The sequence below is a fragment of the Crotalus tigris genome, unplaced genomic scaffold (genome assembly GCF_016545835.1).
Source record: "Crotalus tigris isolate CLP2741 ecotype Arizona unplaced genomic scaffold, ASM1654583v1 scf7180000017871.4482833, whole genome shotgun sequence".
NCBI lineage: Eukaryota > Metazoa > Chordata > Lepidosauria > Squamata > Viperidae > Crotalus > Crotalus tigris.
Genome location: NW_024096690.1, coordinates 3,687,285 through 3,707,084, shown reverse-complemented (window position 1 = coordinate 3,707,084; position 19,800 = coordinate 3,687,285). Strand labels below are relative to the sequence as shown.

Below are 19,800 nucleotides of genomic sequence, written 5' to 3'. Positions count from 1 at the left end.
ACCCCAAACCTCAAAGGAACTGACAGAAATCCATAGGTTATTATCAGTGTGGGAGGGAAGGTCATATTAATAGAGAATGCTAGTTCCAAAAGAAACCTCAGCTTCACTATGGCATCAACTCATCTCCAGTGCCTTTCTCTAAAACCAACCCCCCCTTCTGGTGATGAACTACCAGTCCTCTCCCTTTAATTCTTTGTTGATAAATTTAAATTTAACATAGTGCCAGTCCTCTCTTTTCCAATCAGGGAAGAAAAGAATACAGATTCTGAATTCTTATAATTAACTCCAGGGCAAACCAAGATCAATATATCCTTCTTGGGGCTCACAATTCTTCTCAAACAGAACCCCAAACGTGAATCTCTACTGATTCTCAGCATAACAGGAAAGAAAAATTGACACTGGGGCTACCACTTCATTAATTATTCAAGCCCTATTTAAAGGATCTGTAGTGGCCAGTGTATGTAGCAATATTATTGAGGTGGGTGGGGGAAATTGATTCCTGTCAATTCACTAGTGAAATGAGGGTAGAAGTAGAGACTTAGTCCTTTAATGTGTTCCTCCTCATCCCTTTTTTAATGGACAAAGATTTATTCTTCAACCTTGGGCCATGATAAAGTGCATTTTGGGCGAGCTAATTCTGGATGTCCTCCTCACATACATATACTGCTTAATCCAGAGGTCTCGAATCTTTTTGATTTGGTAATTTGGAAGGGAGGCAGGCATTGTTACGTGTGTGTGTGCAAATAGGCAGTATGCAACCGTGCGCAAAGATGAGCTCCATGCAAATGCGCATAAATGGGCCATATGTGAGCGCATGCGCACATGCAAATGGGGCTGCATGGGTGCGAGTGCTGCAAATGGGGCAGTGCTAGCAGGACACTATGAGTGGCACTAGTGCTGGTGGGACACTCTGGGATGGGGTGGTGCTAGTGCCAGTGGGATGGTCGGGGTTGGGGTGGCACTAGCACCAGCAGGACGCTTGGGGAAGGGGGTGCTAGTGCTGGTGGGATGCTTGGGGTGGGGTGGCACTAGCATGAGTGGGGGACTGGGTGCACGCACGTGTGCACTGGCCATCCTTTCACAGGGCCTGTAGGGAGCTGCAGCCCACAGATTGGGGATCCCTGGCTTAACCAATATATATTTTTTCAAATAAAACCCAGATCTTTCCTTCTGACCTACATGACCTTTCAGCCATCCTATGGAGATGGGATTTCACCTACGTGGGGTTCATAAGGAGTGCAACTCCTCTTAAAAATCAAGTGAAACCGGAACCACCATCCTACTGATATAGCACCTTGACGGAGGCAACTGAACCCTTCCAGAAACTAATAGGTGTTTTATGTAAGTGTACTTTACTTTGTAAGATCCTAATTTTTCGTCCCCAAACCTAGGAAAAATGCTGAAGGGAAACCCACACCTAAGGCTCATTAAATCAGATGTTATTCCCAAAGCATCCATTGTACCAAACTTTGTCACTATAATTCTCGCATTTCCTGCCTCTGCCAAGTCTTTCATTATCATTGATTTATGTGTTATTTTCTTTAGCATTCTGGTAGATCCTGCATCCTTATACCTATTTAGCTTCACCTGGCAGAATCAACAATATGCCTATACTTGCCTACCAAAGGGATGTATTGAGTCACCCACTCTCTTCTCTCAAATTTTGAAAGCAGATCTTTCCTCCATTTCCCTGTACTATAGTTCCATTCATATCCAATATGCAAATGATTTACTGTTGGCTTCTCCATCTCAGGAAGAATGCTGTATTGACATCCACCACCAGATGTCCAACTTATTTTATTTATTTATTTGTTTATATCCACCTTTATTATTTTTGCAAATAATTCAAGGCAGCAAGCATACCCGGCACACCTTCCTATTTTTCCCACAACAATAACCCTGTCAGGTGAGTTGTCCTGGGAGAGAGTGAATGGCACAAATCACCCTGCTTGTTGTCATGGCTAAAGCAGGGCTTGAATTCATGACCTCTTGCTTTCTAGCCTAGTGTCTTAAAGAGTATACCAAACTGGCTCAAAATCAAATCAAGAAAATGCTTCTAATACTAGAAATTGCAAAAGAAAAAACTATGGTGATAATTTTTCAAAGATAAAAGTGTTATTCTTGAATTACTTTAGCTATAATATGGCCTGGGATGTTTGGAAACAAATATTCTATTTTTTAATAACTTTGAAATCATCTAACCAGCTTTGCATAACCTATCTAATTTTCCCCACTTGGCATGTCTGCCAAAAGGAATTTTCAGTTGTGGTGGTCAGAATTAATAGAATAACAAAGTTGGAAAGGACTTTGGAGGTCTTCTAGTCCAATATCTTGCTCAAGAAGAAAACCCTATTCCATTTCAGACAAATTCCTATCCAGTCTCTTCTTAAAAACTTTCAGTGTTGGAGCACCCACAGCTTTTGGAGGCAAGGCGTTCCACTGATTAATTGTTTTAACTGTCATGAAATGTCTCCTTAGTTCTACGTTGGTTCTTTCCTTGATTATTTTCTATCCATTACTTCTTGTTCTGAATTCAGGTGTTTTGAAGACTCATTCTTCTTTGTAGTAGCCCTTAGATATTGGAACACTACTATCATGTCATCCCTAGTCCTCCTCTTCATTAAACTAGACATACCCAATTCCTACAACTGTTTATATGTTTTAGCCTCCAGGCCCTTAATCACCTTTGCTGCTCTTCTCTGCACTCTTCAACATCATTTTGATCAATTCTCTTTCTTGAATGAAGGCAAATATCTTTGTCCCAGGATAATGATGCAAAATCGAATTTGGGTCAGTCACCAGCACCAGAGTTTTACTTTTTCAAGCTTTCAGACTCATGCTGCAGCTCATCTTCAGGGAATTTCTCTATTGGAATATGTGCTTTGGGCTATTCTGTGAGTTGTGTCTATGTGGTGCCTTCCTATTGGCTGATTGGTGTGTTGATCGCTGATGTTTTGCTGTCATTTCCTTTGGCTGCAAAGCTCTCAGCTCCTAAGTATTTGATAGGTTGCTAGTAATTCAGCACTCCTGTTAACTGGCAAGAGGCCTGCTTTCCAGGTTTAAATAATTCCCTAGCTATCTTTGTACCTGCATGGCCAATGATCTTAGTTGCTGCAAAATTAAATGTGTGTCCTTGAGTTTGGGTTTCCTCATCTGACCACTCACTTGTGTTCTTGAAATCTGGTGGTTAGCATCCTCCCCGTTTGTCCTATACAGTTACAGGGGCAATTTTCTTTCTATACTTTTTTATCAATTCTCTTTCTAAATTTCAGTTAGCATTTGGCTAACAGTCCATTATGGAAGCCTATTTAGAAACCTGGACTGCATATACAATTATCCTTGCATTATTATTGTTAGAGGTGTTATTTTTTTCTTATCATCATTATTTAAATAGTTAATATTGTTGGAATATCATATAACAGGAACATACTGTATACTTAGAACTCAAGAGATATATTATTTTATAGATTTATGTTGTTACTAATTTTATTTTCTCCTTTTTATAAATAAGTAAAATCATTAAATGAAACAAATAAGAGAATGAAGCTTAATCATTCAGCCATACCATATACTTTATCAAACATTAGTCAGTCAGGATGGGAGACTAGCAAAGGTGATGAAAAACCACCTGGAGTGAATGTAAAATAAGGATCCCTTTCAATCCTTTTGATCACTTCATCCTTAATATACTATGATTGGAAAAAATTTTTGGTGAACTTACTGCAGGAATTGTTCTGATTTGAATCCAATTGTCCTGTTCTTGTCATTTCTTACTTTGCAATTTTATTTACTTTTTTTTTGAGTGCCGCTGCCATATCACCACTCTTAGATCATGCCTTATGAATTTTGGACACTTCTTGCCTTGTGAACCCTCTTGTATTGTGGATTTAATTTTGCCTAGTGGATTTATTTTGATTGGAAAACTTTCAAGTGCCTTGTGGACTCATTGGCTATTGCTCTATGGACCAGCATTGGTCTGCTTCTGGCTGAACTTAATTGGGACAGTTCTGGGTTTTTGGTGAAGAGAATTGCAGGGGAATATTAATAAACCACTAAACCACAGTTACGTGTGTGTGTGTGTGTGTGTGTGTGTGTGTGTGTGTGTGTGTGTGAGAGAGAGAGAGAGAGAGAAAGGGGGGGACAGTACACATACATATATACTTTTCATTGCATCTAAGTTATTTTTTCATATTATGAGAATTATTTCCTATGCATTACAAATACATAACTTTATGAGTATTATAATATATATTATTTTATCTATTTATTTGTATTCCACCATTACTATTTTTACAAATAGTTCAAGGTGGTGAACATATCCAACACACCTTCCTCTCCTATTTTCCCCACAACAACTAACCTGTGAGGTAAATTGGGCTGAGAAAAAGTAGCTGGCCCAAGGTCACAAAGCTGGCTTTCATGGCTAATGGGGAATTGAACACACTGTCTCTTGCTTTCTAGCCTGGTGCCTTAACCATAATATCAAACTGGAAGGAAGGAAATCCATTCTTCCAGTTTTTGATATTTTTGACATATCAATATTTCATAGGTCTTCATATGGAAAAAATAAGGTGGATCAATATATTTCTATATAATCTTTTATTATATATTAAAAAGATTTAATAATAAATCCAATAGCAGTAATGTTGTAACAGTGGATCTTTTGGGGTTCTATAGTTTCTTCCTCAAATTTATTCTTATCAAATATATATATATATATATATATATATATATATATATATATATATATATATATATATATATATATATATATATATATATTTACAGTAAAAAAGGAAGCAATCACCAGGAAATAAAACACCAAGGTTTTAATAAAACCTTGGTGTTTTATTTCCTGGTGATCGCTTCCTTTTTTACTGTAATGTATGTACCTATATATATATGAATAAAAGAATAAAATACGATCACCGGGATGGTTAAAATAAGAATACTTTACTAAAAATATACTTATACTAAAAAGTTGCCAAGCTTTCGCTGGGGGAACTCCCTAGCATCGTCAGGGCTAAAAGGCCATTACAATAAAGGTGGTTTAAGTAGGTTCAAGTAACGTTTGCGCACGGCTCCTAGACCGTGTTACTGGCCCTGATTGGCCAGCTGATAACCAAGATGTGTCTATAACGTTATGTTCTTTTCTTCGGATGCCCTTCCCTATCCCTCCACTATTGATCTTTGGAGGCGTTAGTAACCTTGCATCCACTCCTCTTCCGATAATACCAACGCCTGCCGTATCGGGGGGAAGATTCAATCTGATGTTTTCTTGTGTCTTATGATGGGGATAGGGTTCCACTAACTGTGGGTTAATATCCCTTCCCAATTGTATACCTCTCTCCTCCTTTGTCATGTCAACAGCTCTTAACTGAGTATGGTATGCCTCAGCAATCATGTCTTTATTCCCCACCCCAGTCCTCCTTACATCCGTTCCCTCCCGTTGTTTGGCACTCAAACCGCTCTCATTACTCCTCCCCTTACTGATCGAGCGGGTTGTCATTCTATGCTTTCTCTCCCCTCTCCATTTGGGACGCTCCTCCTCGTTGCTATGGGCAACAGCATACTCTGAGATTTTAACAAGTCTTTTAGGTGTTCCGGCTCCACTGGTATCGCTTCCTTCCTCCTGGGGGTGTGTGAGCCTCATATGGGGTTGTTGGGCGGTGTGTAGATCATCCATATCAGGCGCCCCTTCCCTTTCTTTTTCCATGCGCGGGGAGTCCGTAGCCTCTATTCCAGCGTCCACATGTTGGGGTGGGAGATTCTCTTGCTGCATGGTCCGGCGCCGGTCACCTGGCAAGGGGGTGTTGATGGTATAGTTATTTACGTCCGTATGCAGGCGTTCCCAGCGGTGGGGGGATGAGGCTTCCTGTCCATAACGCCGCAAGTGTTGGTATGATCGCTTGCGATGTAATGAGTGGTAATTGTTGCAAGTCAATGCGACGATTAATTGAGCTGTCATTTGAGAACCAGGCCTCTTTCAGTAGCCGGCCTCCCTTTGTGGCATCACTAGCTACGATACAGGTATTAGCAAAGTCAAATCGGTGGCCCTCTTGCACCATATGCATCCAAAGTTGTGAATGCTGCTCGCCCCATTTTATAGCCAATTGGTGTTCATGGAGATGAGTCTTCAGGCGTTTGGTTTATGAATAAAAGAATAAAATGCGATCACCGGGAGGGTTAAAATAAGAATACTTTACTAAAAATATACTTATACTAAAAAGTTGCCAAGCTTTTGCTGGGGGAACTCCCCAGCATCGTCAGAGCTAAAAGGCCATTACAATAAAGGTGGTTTAAGTAGGTTCAAGTAACGTTTGCGCACGGCTCCTAGACCGTGTTACTGGCCCTGATTGGCCAGCTGATAACCAAGATGTGTCTATGACGTTATGTTCTTTTCTTCGGATGCCCTTCCCTATCCCTCCATTATTGGTCTTTGGAGGCGTTAGTAACCTTGCATCCCCTCCTCTTCTGATAATACCAACGCCTGCCGTATCGGGGGGAGGATTCAATCTGATGTTTTCTTGTGTCTTGTGATGGGGATAGGGTTCCACTAACTGTGGGTTAATATCCCTTCCCAATTGTATACCGCTCTCCTCCTTTGTCGTGTCAACAGCTCTTATCTGAGTATGGTATGCCTCAGCAATCATGTCTTTATTCCCCACCCCAGTCCTCCCCCAGGAGGGAGGAAGCGATACCAGTGGAGCCGGAACACCTAAAAGACTTGTTAAAATCTCGGAGTGTGCGGTTGCCCATAGCAACGAGGAGGAGCGTCCCACATGGAGAGGGGAGAGAAAGCATAGAATGACAACCCGCTCGATCAGTAAGGGGAGGAGTAATAAGAGCAGTTTGAGTGCCAAACAACGGGAGGGAACGGATGTAAGGAGGACTGGGGTGGGGAATAAAGACATGATTGCTGAGGCATACCATACTCAAATAAGAGCTGTTGACATAACAAAGGAGGAGAGAGGTATACAATTGGGAAGGGATATTAACCCACAGTTAGTGGAACCCTATCCCCATCACAAGACACAAGAAAACATCAGATTGAATCCTCCCCCCGATACGTCAGGCGTTGGTATTATCGGAAGACGAGGGGATGCAAGGTTACTAACGCCTCCAAAGACCAATAGTGGAGGGATAGGGAAGGGCATCCGAAGAAAAGAACATAACGTTATAGACACATCTTGGTTATCAGCTGGCCAATCAGGGCCAGTAACACGGTCTAGGAGCCGTGCGCAAACGTTACTTGAACCTACTTAAACCACCTTTATTGTAATGGCCTTTTAGCTCTGACGATGCTGGGGAGTTCCCCCAGCGAAAGCTTGGCAACTTTTTAGTATAAGTATATTTTTAGTAAAGTATTCTTATTTTAACCCTCCCGGTGATCGTATTTTATTCTTTTATTCATAAATTATGCCTGGGAGTCGCATTTTTACCAATATTCTTGAATATATATATATATATATATATATATATATATATATATATATAATTTTTAATGCACTATCACTACTGTATTATTATTTTTATCACTGATGTTATACTTTCCTAATAAAATTTTAACAATTTTTTTAAACATCACTATTTCTGAACAAGTAAATAGATCTCATAAAAAAAAGCAATGATTGATAATCTCTCTTTCAAGATAACTAGTAAAAGGGTATATCCAGTAGCAATAAAATTAATGAATGCATGATTGTCAGCATTTCTTCATTTTCTTCTGTTACCATATGAGTTTACAACAAAATGCCACTGGGAAGATTAATTTAAGATATATGACGTCAGGAAGTGAAATAAAAATATTTTATTCTTTATTTTTGACTTTTGCAGACAAGCATGTATTCAACTGTACCACAGAGTTAAATCTCCTTCTTTTCTTGAAGATAATTATATACAATATTTACCTGGGTATACCAGTGAATGACATTGGTGGGAGGCAATTATAACTAAAGTATTCATATAATCAGTATTGTGATTTTTGAATGTTTGAATAAGACTTCTGTTCTTTTTGTTGCTACAAATACAAGAAAAATTATCCTAACCATCCCATTTGACTGATAAAGCTATTCCTCTCTGAAGAAAAACAGTATATCCATGGGCATGTGATATATAGTTTCATTGCCCAGTAGAAAAGCACACCTTGAAGAGAAATCTTCAGCATTGCTTGTCCTCAATAATCATGTGAATACTGCAAACTCTCTCTGAAAAGTGTGTATGCCAACCTGTCAACTCTTCTCTTCTCCTGATTCTATTAAATGGATTCCAGTTGAAAAACCTGGTATTAATGTTTCAGATCCAGTTCTCCCGCTAGCAAATTTTTAATAAGGCAACTTAATGAATTGTATAAGAAGAGCAAGAGCACTTCATCCTTCATTCTGTTTGCCACTTGAATGCAGACAATGTTGTTTGAATGTTTTCTTGCAAGCAGTGTTCTTTGTGAAGTTGCATTGCCTATTAACTTATGCCCCCTGATTAGCACAGGGGAGGCTCACAAATTCAGCAACTACTAAATTTCATTTTTTATGTGTGCCAATGTGTCCACAGTAAAAAAATGACAATAAAGGTTATCTATGTATTTTACCTACAATGAAGTAAATATTCTGCATCATGCAAGGATCAATGAAATAGCTGTCAACATTTTCCCTCCACAGCAAATATTTCTTATCATATGGTGATTTTATTTTTTAAATCCAGGGTAATTTTGACTTTGTAAGAAAAGTAAAGGCAGAATTTATACAAAACATGTCTGACTGATAGATAACCTTTATTGTCATTTTTTTACTGTGGGCACAACGGCACACATCAAAAATGAAATTTAGTTGCCCACTCTCAAAGTGAAACACATACATGATGCACACCTATATGTAGCAAATAAATATTAAATACTGTCCATTTTGAATATATAACGGAAAGTGGAAGCTTGAGAGTTCACAAGGTTAATGCTGTATGGAATGAAACTATGGCTGAATCTGGATGTTCTGCTATGGATACCACGAAGCCTCCTCCCAGAAGGTAACAAGGAAAACAGGTCATGAAAAGGATGTGTAGTGCCCCAGATAATCTTACAGACCCTGCTCAAGCAACGCTTCTGTGTTATGTCCTGTATGAGAGGGAGGGAACTGCCAATGATCTTTTCAGCCATTTTCACCACTCTCTACACCGCCTTCCTGTCTGAAGCAGTGATGCTTCCAAACCAGACTGTGATGCTGTATGACAGGATGCTCTCAATCGTCCCCCTGTAGAAAGTGGTCAGGACAGGGGAAGGAAGATGTGCTTTTATTTATTTATTTATTTATTTATGAGACTTATATACCGCTTTAAGTGCAAGCACTCTCTAAGCGGTGTACACCAGTAAGCAATGTATATATATATATATATATATATATATATATTTACATTGCCCCCAACAATCTGGGTCCTCATTTTACCTACCCCGGAAGGATGGAAGGCTGAGTCAACCTTGAGCCGGTGAGATTTGAACCGCTGACCTGCTGAACACAGTCAGCTAAAGTGGCCTGCAGTACTGCACTCTAACTGCTGCGCCACCTCGGCTCTCATGCATTTTCTCATGTGACACAGAAAATGCAGGCACTGCTGTGCCCACTTCACCAAGTCAGCATACTCGTTAGCTGCACACCCAGGAATTTGACGCTGGTAACCATCTCCACAGGTGAATCATTAATGCACAGAGAAGTGTGGCTGTGCCTGCCTTTTCTGAAATCAACAATGATCTCTTTGGTTTTTCTGGTATTTAAAACTAGGCTGTTTTTCTTACACCAGTTCACCAACCCCTCAACCTCCTTGAGGTAAGCTTCCACCTTGTCATCCTGAATAAGGCCCACTACTGTTGTGTCATCTGCAAACTTCACAATATGGTTGGTGGCAAACCTGGCATAATAGTCACGAGTCAACAGGGTGAACAGCAGTGGACTTAAGCCCTGAGGAGAACCTGTGCTCAAGAAAATGGTATTAAAGGTATTTGTTCCAACTTTCACATATTGGGGCCTGTTGGTAAGAAAATCAAGAATCCAGTTGCACAAAGGAGTGCTTAAGCCTAAAAGGCCCAGTTTGTCTACTAGATGCTGGGGAATGATTGTGTTAAACGCCAAACTGAAGTCGACAAACAGCAAACGCACATGAGTATTTCTTTCCTCTAAGTGTTTCAGGCTCAGATGGAGAACGGAAGAAATAGCATTCTCCGTAGAGCGATTTGGTCGGTAGGCAAACTGAAGCGGGTCAAATGCTGGCGGGAAGCTAGATACAATAGTGTCCTTTATCAGCTTCTCAAAGCATTTCATTATGGTGGATGTCAGTCCAACCGGACGGGGTTTTTTATTTTTTATTTTCAACTGATTCTTATTTATTCTTTCCAGAATTCTTCTTGAATCTTAAGACAGTCACAAAAATCATGACATTAAATCAAAATTTACCTGAATCAAAAACTAAAGTTGAAAAATCTGGCATTATTTCTCCTCTACGATATATAATACATAAAATTCTGGAACATTTCAGGAATGCAATAAGGAAAACTAAAACGGATGTGTGGAATAATAAATTGACTTCCACATGGAACAAATTTGGAAGGAAGAACTATTCAATGATTGAGGAGAAGCTGGATGTATTCATTCATTACAATTTACCTAATCTAATGCTATCAAACTAAGATTTACTTAAAAGATGTGTTGAAAATTTCAGCATATAACAGTTTTAACCCACAAAATGCTCTTGAAACTAATATACAAAAGCTGCAACTTCTTCTCACGATTGGTACAGATATGTGTGATCCTCCTAATTAATTTTTTATATCCTGGAAATTTATATACCCTGGAAATTTGGAGGAAATCCTCAAAAATTGACCAAAGTGATGATTGTAGCTCTGAGATCAGAAAGCGTATAGCACTTGGAAGAATTACAATGTCTGGTATGAATAACATCTGGAAGAGTAAAGACATCAACCTCACAACCAAATGCAGATTAGTTAACACAATAATTTTTCCAACTGCTACTTATGGCTGCAAATCTGGACTCTGAAAAGGGCAGATAGGAGAAGGGTGGACGCTTGAGGTGACTATTACTTATCCCATGAACTGCAAAAATAACAAACAAAGTCTTAGAATGAACCTCACCAAAAATATCACTTCAAGACAAAATTGCCAAACAGAGACTGTCATATTTTGTATTTTAATTATTTTATTAATTTTCTAATTTTACAATCATAAGTACTTAATAACAATGTGTTGTCTGAGTTCATTGATAATTCAGTGGTACATATTAATTTTCTCAGTCTAGTTCCAATACTACACCATCCAGTGCTTCCTTGATCCTCTCTTCTTCTGGTAGTATGCATTTTTCTACACTGGGCAAATATAATTCTTGTTACTGTTAATACATATACAATTAAATACAGACACCTTCACCACATTTTTCTGATATTGTACATAATATCTATAGTGTTAGTTTATAATATCTTTTCTAGCCAAAACATATCTCAATTGCATTTGCACTTAGAATCCATTTCCTGCTTTTTTAAAATTTTGATTTCCCCTCAATGTTCAAAGTTCAAAGTGTGTCTATTGCTTATAATTTTCTCGTAATAAATTATATTTGGATAATCAAAGGCTTCTCTTATTCAAACCCTTTTAGAATTTTCATATTTCCCATCTCATAACAAAATATAATATTCTAGTTACAAATCCTATCCTTCTAATTATAATACTTTTATTTCTAACAGTTATCTATTCTCTTAACCATATTCAAACATCTGTTTAATAGTATAATATCCTATCTAATAGGACAAAACCTCTATTTTCTTCAGTTTTACTCTATCTTTCTTCCTTTGCCAAATGACTTTCTAAGTCAGTACATTTGAATCATCAAGTAATTCTTCCTCTGTTTTTGTATATATTGTTTGGAACGAGGAAGAGAATTTGATTGAAGTATTTTTGGAAGAATGCTCAACCCATTTATATTCATTAAACAGTCTCCATCTTTCTCCTTCAGTTTTTCTTTTCATTTCTTGTTTGTCAATATTCAGCATTTCTCCTAATAGCTTTATCATCCATTCGATCAGCTCTTCTTCCTTATCTTCAAATGTGTTCTGAAATCTTGACAAGTAAGATATCTTTTCCATTTCTGGTGTTACCACTGCATCTTCTAATTTTTCATTTGTCTGTATATGTCTGCTAATTTCTTCCTTTAGGTCTTCCATCTTTGGATCTGTTTCTTCTAATTTTTTTCTTCTGTTTTCTGGGTTACTAGTCCCTTCTTTGTAGTCATAGTCTGGATTTGTAAGTTTAGATTAGAAAATTGTTCTTTTATCTCATTTGCGTTATTTTTAGTGTCATCATGAAATAAAACAATTGTCTGTTGGATTGATTTTAACATAGAAAGAATTTATTTCTGAGATTCATTAACATTTTCTTGTTGGTATATCTAGCTGGGAGCTTCGGGGGCAAGTGTTAAAGTGTTACCATTTAAGGCTAAGTATGGAACACTCATTTTGTTTTTGTATGTAGTCTTTATAGTCCAATAGGGTCCCCAAGACAGATAAGCAGTCCAAGAGTTTTTTTTTCCCTTTTCCCAGCTGCAGTCTGCAAAAATGAAAGTTTTCAGGAATAACAAAGAAGCAGCTCAAGAGGTTTTTTTTTCCCCTTTTCCCAGCTGCAGTCTTCTTCAAAAGTAAAAGTTTCCAAGGACAACCAAAGTCTTATCTGAGTCTGGGCTTCAAGCCAAGTTCCTTTAATAATAAATTGTACTGCTGTAGTTCTCCACTAGATGTCATTAACACCGTCTTCCAGCTTTTTAAATCCAAACTTATATTACAAACTTTTCAAGTCTCTTTTCTAAAAAAAGTCTCAAAAATACTTTTAGTCCCCAAATTTCAAAGCTATACATCTGTATTGCTTCCAAATTAATCTTGCAATTTTTTTTGTTTTCCCTCAAGCAATTAGTTTGCTGCTTTTCTTTTCCTGAGGTAATGGGGCGGAAATTCCCCTTCCCTCTCTCATTGGGGAGATTCTTTGCTTTGGATGGTTTTTTCAAGGAAAAAGTCTTAAAATCATAAAGAGAGGATATAATCTCACCCAGTTCCATCCACATTGCTCAAAAGTTGCTCAGTGCTTATTTTCTTCAGTTGCCAGCAGCTTCTGTAGCCAGTCTTTCCCCTGCTGGTTTGGAGGGCTTCCTTGGATCAAACAGAGGGGTCACCACCCCTCTGCAATCAACAAGGGTCCTCTCCTTCTTCGTCGCCTCTCCGGGGCAACTTTCAACCCTTTTTAGGATCCCCAGCAAGGCCAGATCGAGAGTGGAAGACGGAGCCCCGTCTTCCTGCACCCATTACGCTGTGATGCCTAACCAGAAGCCAAAGACTATCGTACTTTGGTCATGTCATGAGAGTCGACTCATTCAAAAAAATCAGTGATCAGCAGGAAAAGCGAAAGGGGCCATCCTAGTGCCTGCTGGCCAGACGTTATAAAAGATAACACTGGAATGACCACGGTGAATCAGAGAGAGGCAGTTTGAGACAGAGGGGCATGGAGAATAATGATCCATAGCAAGGCCGAGGGTCAGGAACAACTGAATGGCTGACAGTGATGATCCTGGAATACTCCTTTCAAATTGGCAAAATTGGTACGACACTTCTCTGTTTTATTGAATTATTTATTCATTATATTTTACAGTAAATTTATATTCACTCTTCCCATCTTTTTTCAATCTTAAATTAAGAAATATCTAGCATAATCACATACAGGCTTTCAGAAAGAATGACATTTATTTCTCTTCATGTTGAAATTGATATTTAATTGCTCCCGGTTATTTTACTATTATTTGACTTAATAAAATAAACTTTATTCTCAAGCAATGGTTTTTCAATTTTCTGGAAAAGATGTACCCATACATTCAGATAAGTTCCTTTAGTTGCTTGCATTATTGTACATGTTGTATGATTCCAGATCTTTAAGCAATACCAAATATAGCCTTGCCATGCATAAATAAATAAATCTAAAGAGAAAAGGAAATAAATTCTAGCATGCAAATAAAAAAAACAGCTTTTACCTGGCAAATCCTACTCCTCTGCTGATGCCATTTGCATCTCTTAATATTCTGGTGGAAATGACATGTCCAAAAGGTTTAAGCATATTCTCCAACTCTTGCTCATCCATGGAAATGGGCAAGTTTGAGATGTAAAGATTTGTGGGGTCTTGTTCTTGTTGCTAAAATAAAAGAAACAGTCCTATTAGATCTTTTTCAGCTAAGTTATGTCACAAGAGACACGAATATAAACATTTTTAAGAGAAGGAAGGAGCTCCACTTTATATATTACCTTATAGGTGAATATAAATCTTGTAATAAATGTTCTAATTCAAAACAGAGTTCTTTAAACTGCTTTTTAATGGCATTTTCACCAACTGAAGAAACACATTTGTAGGCAAGCTTGTGATCAGTGGATGAATTGCAAATCATATATTGGTCATTCATAAACTAAGATAGCACATTTTATGAACTAGTGTTTGGACCAAACAAAAGAAGGATCAAATGGGCAAAAACTACATGTAGTCCTCGGTTAATGACCATTTGATTGGCAACCATTCTAAGTTGCAGCAGTGTTGAAGGAGTGGTACTTACTACTGGTCCTTCTATTCTAATTCTATTGACAGATCTTTATATTTTTTATGCTTTCCAATTCTTTCTTTTCTATTCTTCTGTCTCCAGGCACTGCCATGTCCATTATCCAGATTTTTTTGTCTTTCTTATCAAAGTTGTTAAGTCTTGGATATTATGTGACAGATGCCTGTCTGTTTAAATTCTAAAGAGCAATTTAACTTCTTCATTTTCTATGACTTTCTCTATTTTATGATCCAAAATTCTTGCTTACAGGCAAATGATATTTCTTGCAGATCTTCCAATACATTCCAATTGTTGCTACTTTGTCATGCTGTTGTCTTAGTCAGTATATGTGATCTTGTGGCAGCTAACCAAGTGGTCTACTGGCCATTCAGCTTCTTTGTTGAGGTGGCACCTGCAGACTGTTGCTCTTAATTCTGTTGCTGCATGCATTTGTTTTTAAGGTTTGGTCTTGTGCAGTCAGATTAGCCCCTCTGTCTCTTTTTTCACCTTTCCTGCTTTGGCCATTATCAGGTCTTTTTATTATCCGCTTTGCCTTTTTTTTTTTTTTTAATAGACTGACTATGTAACATTTTGTCTTCCCATTTTTCTTTTCTGTTCTTCATTTACTCTTTCCTGTAGGCCAGTTTTGTCTCTCCAATACTAAGTAACCCTTCCTTGTATACTAGTTTCAATGTATCTTCTTCACTGTCCTTCAGATATTTATTATTATATTTTCAATTTCATTATTCCAATTGTTATCAAATCCACATGCTGTAATTAGATTGCATATTTTATTAGTCAGGCAATCAAAAACAGGTGCTGATATGCTCCCACACATTCACTTTATAGATGGAACAATGCATAAAACTATTTTTAAGAGGAATATTATAGAAATCAATGAATTTCATCAGTACAATGCAGACAAATTCTGTTTTGGAATTGTCATATGCAATGTTGAATCTAAATACACACCATAAATTTAATTTTTTCAATTTTTAATTTGAATAAATATCAAGAGTAGTCTTAGATATGCTGCACATTATGTCTTTTTTAAACATTCATTGATACTTTCAGCAATCTTTGAGTTTTGGCTGAATTTTTTTCTCATGTATGTAGAATTAATAAATATAATCCACTTGTTAATCTTACGACATTTTCAAGAGGCAAATTAAATCAAAGATTATTGTTTGACTTATCTAAAGTAGATAGCTATAATATTTAAGTCAAATATTAAACATTGCTATTTCTAGAGAAATCCTTACAATATATTATATTTGAATCAGGTGATGAATCAATCCACCGTAATATAACAAGCAATACTTTAAAATATCCAACAATGCAATTAAATTATAATTATGGTTTTAATTATCTAACAGCAATAAACCAAATAGATAGATTCACAACTGAATAGGACAGGTCTTCCCTAGAAGGTAATGCATGGAGATTCAGGAACTCAAGTTATATGGTAATAATACCAAGGCTATTCATGCAGCACCCCTAACCTGCATAACTGAATTTGGATTTCCTAGTTTCATGCAGAAAGTAATGTAGTAAAACACTATTAAAATATATACTCACAAACAAAACATAAAACAAAAATAAAACAAGGTCATAAAATTCTTGATCAATCCCTTATGAGACATCATTTGCCCTCTTTAGTGCTTACTGCTCTCAAATCATTATGGATACATCCAATTATTTTAAAATAACCTACTTTGTTATGGAGCAAACAATAATTAATTTTAAAAAGGTAGCAAAAAAATCCTGATTTTAAAGAAGAGAGTCAAGAAATGCTTTCTTCTGATTAGATAACACAGACTACATTCTAATAAAGTTATGTTGGGAAGTATTAGAGGAAACTTTTAACAGATAGGTGAACCAAAAAGTATGTGGTCTTCCGATGGAAATGATGTGAGTTAGAATTATCATCAATTTTAGCTCTTCAGGTTTCTCATTACAGGCAGAATAATGTATAAAATATCCATTTTATTTTACTAATTTATCAATTTCCCAGACTGGATCACAAAATGTAGATTATGCTTTTAAATATGCAAGATAAGTGAAGGATTGTGTCCAGCTTTGGTTCATTTTTTTGGAGGGGCCCCCAGTTTCCATACAAAGCAATAAAAATCATTGTGAAGAAGAGTCACCTTCTAGAGAAGATTTAAATATTTAATAAATAAAATAAAATAAATAAAAAATAGTAGTAATTCAAAAAGCCCGGCATTTGGGCTTCCGGTGGTTTAGTGTCGGTGATGGCGGCTACTTTGTAGCGTCCTCCTGGGAAAGCATGAGAACCGCGGAGCACAGCAGGCACCAGCTGTTCTGCAGCTCAAAACCTCCCTCCCGGGTGAAGGGGAGGAGGGGAGTATCACCTGAATAGAGGTAGAGCCTCTTGAACCCCCCAGGAATTTTTCCCTGGGGGGGGGGAAAGAGAGTTCCCTCGGAGTTCAGGTTGCCTCCGCCTCCCAGCTGTCTTTGTTCCTTTGGGAACAAAGCAAAACGCCGCTACCACCTCCGCGCTTAAAGGGACCGGGTGAGTTATTTTTAAAAAAGCGGACAGAGTTGGATAAAGGATTTTTTTATTGGATTTCATCTGGACTTTAGTTTGAAAGATTGACTTTTATTTCTATTCTTTTTCTCTTTTTTCTTCGTTTTTTCTTGCGTGGAGAGTGAAAGTAAAATGGTGATTGGAAAGGGTTTTTTTTGGAAAAAAAGTGAGTGAAACGGAACGTTATGGATTAGATGGTTTTTTTTCCTCCTTAAACTTCTTCTTAAGGTGGATTTGTGCTTTGGGAAGATTTTTTTGTTGTTGTTAAACTCTCCTTTGTTATTTTTTTCTCTTTTAAGGGATTTTTTATTTTTTTTTAAAGAAGGAGGAAAGAAGAAATAAGATTTTTTTCTTTTTGAAAACGGCTTCAAAGAGGCAAGCAACTTCTACAGTACCTAAGGTGGCTTCTTCTCCTGCGATCTTACTGGCACAACAACCTAAAGCTACACCACCACCCTCTCCTCCTTTGCCAGCAATAACAGTACAAGATATGAAAGATATAATGGGAAATGCTGTAGCTCAAATCAGAGGGGAAATGAAGGAGCTTTTAGACCAGAATAATACTCAAAATAGAGGGGAAATGAAGGAGCTTTTAGAGCAGAATAATACTATCCTGAGGCAAGATATAGTTATGGCTTTAACAGGACTTGCTTCTGTGGTTGAGAAGTTGGATTCTAGAGTGGAAGAGGTGGCAGATAAGGTGGATATTCTGGAAGACAAATTTGAAGGCATGGAAAAAAAGATGGAAATTTCACAAGATGACATTGTCATGTCTCAGTATAGAGAGATGGAATATGCTTTAAGAATCAGAGGCCTGAAAGAAGACATGCAGCAAGGCTTGAGAGAGATTGTGGTAAATGACCTTGCTGTTATTTTGAATAGAGAGAAAGAGGAAATACTCAGATAAGTTGAAAAGATATTTAGAGTTAACTCCTGGATTGCAAAACAAAGAAATTTACCAAGAGATGTGGTGATTTATTTTGGAAAGAGATCTCTGTGTAATGAAATTATACAAGCTTTTTATAACGAGAGGTTTCAGATTGCTGCTCAAGATGTTATTATTTTAAAGGAGATCCCATCCAAAATTTTAAGAAGGAGAAAAGAGTTTGCTTTCTTAGCTAATGAATTTAAAAAAAGATTGATGCCATTTAGATGGGAGATTCCGATGGGTATTGTTGTGAGCCATGCGGGGATGCGTTATAGACTTAATACAGTTCCTAAAGCAAAGGAGTTTTATAAGTCGGTCCTGGGAGCAGGCTCACCACCACCTATGATGCAGAAAGTCTTGGATGGTAAAGAGGTGGAACAACAGTCTGAAAAAGTAGTATTGATGGATATTGGAAAGTCACAGGCGGAGTGGCTGCAACAAGCAGAGATTAAAGAGCAAAGAATGACTCGCGCAGCACATAGACGTAAGGAAAAGGAACAACAGAAGAAAGAAGTTAAAGAAGTTCTTCAAGAAGTTGCTTCGGTCCCTGTGGGAGGAGCAAGACCCAAGAGTTCTGCAGCACATTCTTCAATGGCAGATCTTCAAGTAGTCTTCTCCAGGCTTCTGGTTAAGGGAGATGATAAAGCTCCTGACATGAAATGCTAATGGCCTTAATTCCCCTCAAAAGAGAAAGAAGATTTTTCATTATTTAAAGCAACACAATAATGATATTATTTGCTTGCAGGAAACACATATTATATTTAAAGATCAAAAATATTTAGTTAATGCTCGTCTGGGATCTCATTTTGTATCTTCTGCTCCTGGGAAAAAAGGGGGAGTAGTTATTTATGATAAGCAAAACCTATCAGCCTGTTTGGTAGAATCCGATCCTCAAGGGAGATACGTTTTGATTGAAGTGGGCTTGTATGGTAAAAAAGTACTTATAGTGGGACTGTATGCACCAAATCAACAACAGGAACAATTTTACAGACTGTTACATCAAAAATTAACTTTGTTGGATTACAGATCTGTTATATTAATGGGAGACTGGAATGGTGTGTTAGACACACAAAGAGATAAAAAAGGATCCTCTATTTCTTTTAAACAGGCTAAATTACCTAAAGCTTTTTTTGATTTGAAAGAGGACTGGGAGCTGCGAGATTATTGGCGTGAACATAACTTGGAGGAGAGAGATTTCACTTTTTTTCGGATAGGCGTCAATCTTTTTCAAGAATTGATTTTTTTTTATTACAACGGATTTATATTTTAGGGTAAAGAATGTTAAAATTTTTCCCAGGACATTGACGGATCACAGTCCAGTTTGGATGGAATTGGTTGATGAAAAAGAGGAGAGGAGATCGTGGAGGATGAATGAAAATTTATTTAGACAAGAAAAGAACGTTCAAAAGTTAAAGGAGCAATTAAAGGATTATTTTGCTTTAAATATGTATAAGGGAACTTCAATGTCAATGGTCTGGGATGCAGGTAAAGCTTACATGCGCGGGGTTTTGATACAAATGAACAATGTTTATAGACGGAAGCAGATGCAGAAACATAAGGACTTGGAAAATGAAATTAAACTAAAAGAAAAAGTTTTGATTTTAAATCCTACAGATGAGAAGGTTAAGGAATCCATAAAATTGCTTAAATCACAGTTCAATATGTTGATGGCTGATCAAACCGCAACTAACTTACTGTACATGAAACA

At 37.4% G+C, this 19,800-nt stretch overlaps 1 protein-coding gene across 4 annotated transcripts in view; it reads right to left on the bottom strand.

Moving 5' to 3' along the window:
- The window catches only part of RBMS3 (RNA binding motif single stranded interacting protein 3), a 591,790-nt gene that overhangs the window by 192,234 nt on the left and 379,756 nt on the right, over positions 1-19,800 (bottom strand). For all 4 annotated transcript variants that reach the window (XR_005556757.1, XM_039343747.1, XM_039343746.1 and 1 more), the window contains exon 5: positions 14,062-14,219. Coding sequence is in view for 3 of the 4 variants with exons in the window: in XM_039343747.1 (XP_039199681.1) it covers positions 14,062-14,219 (158 nt within the window). In the remaining variant the exon portion in view is untranslated. The remainder of the gene's footprint in view (positions 1-14,061; positions 14,220-19,800) is intronic.